Source organism: Musca autumnalis, unplaced genomic scaffold, assembly GCF_047663935.1.
Source record: "Musca autumnalis isolate F117 unplaced genomic scaffold, ASM4766393v1 scaffold_5, whole genome shotgun sequence".
NCBI classification, from domain to species: Eukaryota; Metazoa; Arthropoda; class Insecta; order Diptera; family Muscidae; genus Musca; species Musca autumnalis.
The window spans coordinates 202,318,438-202,324,329 of NW_027412088.1; the positions used below are offsets into that span (position 1 = coordinate 202,318,438).

General features: G+C 34.4%; 1 protein-coding gene across 1 annotated transcript; it reads left to right on the forward strand.

Annotated features, from left to right (window-relative positions):
- Positions 1–713: 713 nt before the first annotated feature.
- On the forward strand, positions 714–4,314 carry LOC141386919 (uncharacterized). The gene is made up of 2 exons (XM_073955820.1): positions 714–730; positions 3,567–4,314. The coding sequence occupies exons 1-2, from the start codon at positions 714–716 to the stop codon at positions 4,312–4,314; spliced, it is 765 nt and encodes a 254-aa protein (XP_073811921.1).
- The last annotated feature ends 1,578 nt before the right edge of the window (positions 4,315–5,892 follow it).

Consider the following 5,892-nt stretch of genomic DNA (forward strand, 5'->3'; position numbering starts at 1 on the left):
TGGTATCAGCGCCCAGTTAGGAGATTCCCCTTAAGTTGCAATAATTCCTCTAGTTGCTTTGTAGAAAAATTCTTAATAATATATTTCTAAATTTCATACAAAAAGTTGACGATGTAAGTTGTTGTAAAAAATAAAAAAATTAAACGTTAAATGATGATATAATTCCTTTAAAGAAAATTGTCATATTAGCGACCCCACAGCGTATGATTTGTGTTAATACTTATACGCCACTTGTTTGTATTTAATAGAGTGACCTAAGGCACCGATTTGCTCGTCTAACAAAGTGACTTCTGTTATCCAGTCCAAATAGAAACAAAAATATCCAATCCAGATTATGTTCCCACATGAAATCTCACTGAACAATCTTAGTAAAATATTTCTTAAAAAAAGATTAAAAATTGTCCTTAAGGACTGAATTATTATTTTATTTTCTGATACTCAGCTTTGAAATCTATTTTTATTTATTTTTGTCTAGCTTTTAAATTACATAAATGTCAACAGCCCAGACAAGAGTTTCCCATTATATTAGAACATCACCTCAGGATGCTTTAAAAGAAAAGTTCATAATTAATTTAGTTGCAAATTGCATTTCGATAAAGATGAGAAGATAAAAATAAGGATAAAGGTAAATTAAATTTTATTTACTACATCAGAATTCTGGCTACAAGTCCTATTAGATTTCATGAGAAGTCATTTGCAAGAAAATAATCACAATGGGTGCCATTGGAGCGTATGATTGAGGAAACTAGTTTTTATACCCCACTTTTTGTCGTAAAGTTTCTTAGTTGCAAATTTCATTTCGATAAAGGAGAGAAGATTAAAATATATGGCGTATAACAAAATTCCATTTGAAAAAAATTAAAAATTTTTTTTACGAGCACATCTACGATTTTTGGTACAGAGGTTAAGAAAAAAAAATCCGGTTTCAAATTTGCTCGCGTTCACGAAATTGGCCAATGCGCGCAAAAGTTATAGCGGTTTTTATTCTCATATAAAGAAAAAATATTTAAAAATATCTTTTTTGTTGTTATGAGAAAATGTATGCATAAATCGTTAACAGCAGTCCATATCTATTCGTAGATGTTTAAATAGTTATTAAATTTATTATTATTTTCGCGGAAAGTCAACAAATAATAAAAAAATGTTGAAGTAAATCCAAATTATCCTGTCCCAGAATCCGTACAAACCCTCAAAAAATAAATTAAAGAATATATGCGGAATCTAGACAATGCGTAGAAAAATATGATACCAAATTTATAGAGATTGGGTACATAAATTGCATATTATAGCAACAACAAAAGAGAAAAACTTATTGTTGGAAAATATTGTTGCAAATATTTTTTTTGGTTTGATTCTAAAAATTAGAAAAAAAAAATATTTGGGAGTTCTCCAACTATTTTGCTAAAATCCCATAGAATAATGAATGTATACAGTTAAAACTTCATCAAAACATATGGTTTACCATCGCGAGAGTTTAACTGATTACTGTGATAACTTATAAGGGTAGTAAATTAAGAGTAATATTGAAATTACAATCATTCAATTAATATTATAATTAAAAAGCCTGTTATTCGCGAATAAGTTAAAGTCGGTTGATGCGCATCCGTTTTTGGATACAGCGAATCAATCTCTGTCAAAATTTATGCATATTTCGATGTTTCACTCAGGGGCCATTGTGTGCCACCAGTTGCATCATACACTGCAAAAAACCTTAAAGTTGGTAAAAGTCGCGCAATGTGCATACGATTTTGATGCGCATCCGGTTTCGTCAGCGCCTATCAAAAATACGTCCAAATATACCAATTTTAATCAGATTCTTCAAGAACCGCGGATGTGCCTCCACATTCTATTTTTGGTGAAAAACCCATATTACACGCGAATCTCTGTAATTTATGACACGCGTTTTCGCAAATATTATAATCGCGTATAAAGGATTCCATTTACGTAAAAAAATTTCAAGAAAATCGCGGTTTAGTACGCGGATTTGTCGAAATAATTTTTTGCTGCTTTTTCTATTTTCAGGGTATCTATATCCGCGGTTTTAGTGGATGGATTCGATCGCGGAAGGTCTCATTAGATCCGTCGCGTAAAAAAACTAAATTCACGCGGGGTACAAAGGAAATTGAATGGCACTTGTAAATTTTAAACGCAAAAAATAGGTTTTTTAAAAAAATCACGCATCAAATATTGGCCTTTAGACTCCAATTACTAGGATGCTGTAAGGAGCACACTCATGAGATATGCATTAAACGACGTAGAATCACGAGTTTTATAATCCTAATGTGAGTTTTGAATATTATCTTGTTGCGCGTCCGAATTATTAAAACAATTCAAAAAACCCCGAAATTCCGGCTTCAAAATGTCAGCATCAATTTTAGGTGGATGCAGTGGATATATCGAAAAATGATACACTAGTATCATATTGCCCATGAAGTATTCTTTGAGTCTTTCTTTGGGCATATGTCTATAAAATGTAAGGTTAAGCCTAAAATCGGAAGGGAGCATAAAAAAACTTGTTGGCTTCAACCCATTCTTACCTATTTTTCTACATTGATGCCAACACAGCTTCCACGTAAATTAATTTTAATGGTCGACCTTATGGGATTCCTCCTAAAACACTTCAGTTTAAAGAATGTATATCATACTATATAGAATATGTTAACAGTTCGCGAATTCTGAAAGGGTGAAACTCGGATTCATCGATTGTAAAAAATTTTTGTTTTTCGCCATATATGTATATATAATAATGAGGATAAATTGTAGATCAAAATGATAACAAGTCATATCAAATTTGAAGGCAGGCCATCTACAAGAAATTTCTTACTGTGGAGACCATTGTAGCGAATGATTTATGATACTATATACACTGCCCCTCACTTGAATAGAACCCACTTGCAAAATTTTTTTCAACCTCCATTTTTTCCCAATTATACAAGACATGAAGTTTTTAAATTTTATTATATTTTGCTTCATGTGTTTGGAGTGAACTTAGTCATTCATTTGCATTCAAATCCAATTTGTATAAGAATTATGCAAGAAAAACAAAATAAAGTCAAAAATTGAAGTAAAAAATTTGGCTCATTTGAATGGAACCCCCTTTAAAACTTGGGAATACAGAAAGATTGTATTAGAATATCGATGCATATTCACTCTATATTGAAAACGAAGTACTTTCAGTAATATTAAAAAAGTAAATCCCTCCTGATTAGGGATACACCCGTATATCCTGTTTTGGAAAGGATTCTTTAAATAATCAGGTGTAATGCCCAACAAAGCTAGCTTTTTTCATTCAACAAGTTTATTTTTGGAAGCGTGCTGTCTCCTTTAGTCATATATTTTACGCATAAGTCATTCCCATACATTTTAGAGAATATTTACCACTGTAGAATATGGCGACCCCAAAAGGATATCCGCATTTCTTTTTAAAAATTTAAGTTTTGATGACTCGAAGTGTACAAAAGTTTATAAAATCACAATGAAATTTCCACTCGGAATATCCGAAAATGCTTCTTACTATTGGAAATGCCTGTTTTAGAACTCCTTTGTAAATTGTCGTGCGCATTTAGGGTGAAAGAAATTGACGCCCAAGCCCGTCTCAAAGATACAAACTCATGGCGCAACACTGATTATGGTTATGCCTCTATCTTACGACAATCCGGATTTCAACTGGGATCGGAGGTAATCAGTGATTACATATCACCACAGTTACACTTCGACGAGATTGATGTACGAATACCCCACAGGGAGGCCTGGACCCACAATTCCCCACCTCTACTCGGTATAGAGGTTTATACCGACGGCTCCAAGATGGAAATGGGAACAGGAGCAGGCATCTACAGCGACACTCTCAATTTACGGCTCTCATACAAGTTGAACGAACGTTCTAGTGTCTTCCAGGCCGAAATCTTTGCAGTTAAGAAAGCAGCAGAGTTGATAAGCAATAAAAAAGGGGACATAACTGGACCGGTGACTATCTACGTGGATAGTCAGGCGGCCCTTAAATCACGTAAATCCCACTCTATCAAGTCTGCTGCGGTCATGGAATGCAGGAAAGCTCTGGAAGACCTAAAATCAATCATTACCTTATGCTGGGTCCCGGGTCACTGCAATATCGAAGGCAATGAGATAGCGGATGAGCTGGCACGTAGCGGATCGGAGTCAACTGACATTGAAATCGACAACTCTATCAAGCCACTCTTGTGTCATTTCATGCGGCAGCTAGAACAAGTTTACCGGGACAAGGCTGGTCAGATTTGGAACAATGATCCCGGTTGCAAGGTATCAAAGGCAATCTGGCCTAACCTATCTAAGTGAAGAACTATATCCCTTCTCTCCATGAAGAAATCCGATCTGAAATAAATGGTTGGAACAATCAAAAGACACTGCAGGATAAGATCTCTGACCTGCAGATGGTATAGAGACGACACTACCGACTACGGCAGATTATGCGAAGATGAAGAAGAGACGGAGACGATTGAGCACTTATTATGTCGTTGTCCAGTGCTCATGCCCACGAGACTTCGAACGGTGGGTTAACACACCACAACATCTCTAACAACTTTCTGCCATGCCAAGTCGTGCCGACGAAACTGCTTCTTTTGGCCAAAGGTTTAAAATGGCTTCAACGAGAACCAACCAATGCTCCTTAGCGTGGAAAACTCTCCTCTCTCGCTCTTATATCTAAAACATCCTTTTCAATGACTTCTCTACTATTAATACTCTTTTGCTCCATTACCTTGTTTAATTCTTTCCTTGACATCTATTCTTCTTTTCCATGTAATATACATTTCTTGTCTTTCAAACCCCCTACAGGATTTGTGTTCATCCTGTAGGATGGACCATAATGTCTCCGAGTGAAGTGGCTGTCCAATATGATAGCTACGCGTCCTTTAACCTAACCTAACCTAACCTAACCTAACCTACGCTATGCTATGTGAAAAAAAATCTTAAAAATACGTTTGCTGTTGTAAAAAAAATCTTAAAAAATCCACTTTTGTTGCAGTAATGGATCTTCAAAAAAAAAATTAAAGAAAAATCCACGCGTGATGTTGCGATGGCTCCTTAAAAAAATAATTATTTAAAAAAAGCCACGCTTGTTCCTGTGATAGCTCCTTGAAAAATAATTCTTAAAAAATCCACGCTTGCTTTTTGTTTTAATGCCTCCTTTAAAAATATCTTTAAAATATCCACGCTTTTTGCATTCACGGTTTCTTAAACAAATCGTTAAAATATCTACGCCATTAGCTTTGATGTTTTTTTTTTTTTTTTTGAAAAAAAATCTTTAAAAAATCCACGGCTTTTGCTTTGATGGCCCCTTTAAAAATATATTTAAAATATCCACTCCTTTTGCTGTGATGGTTTCTTGAACAAATCCTAAAAATATCCAAGATTTTGCTTTGGTGGCTTCTTGAAAAAATCTTGAAATGATCCAAGCCTTTTGCTTTGGTGGCTTCTTGAAAAAATCTTTAAATGACCCAAGCTTTTTGCTTTGATGGCTTCTTGAAAAAAATCTCCCAATAATCCAGGATTTTCTGTGGTGGCTTCTTGAGAAAAATCTTTAAAAAATCCACGATTTTTGCTTTAATGGCTTCTTGAAAAAAATCTTTAAAAAATCTACGATTTTTGCTTTAATGGCTTCTTGAACAAATCCTTAAGTAATCCACGCTTTGCTGTGATGGCTTCTTGAAAAAAAATTTAAAAATCCACACCTTTTGCTGTGATGTTCCTTGAGAAAAAATCGTTTAAAAATCCACGCCTTATGCTGTGATGGCTCCTTGAGAAAAAAATCATTAAAAAATGCACTCATGTTGCTATGAAGGATCCTTGAAAAAATTTTTAAAAATTCACGTTTATTGCTGTGATGGCTCCTTGAACAAATCTTTAAAAAATCCA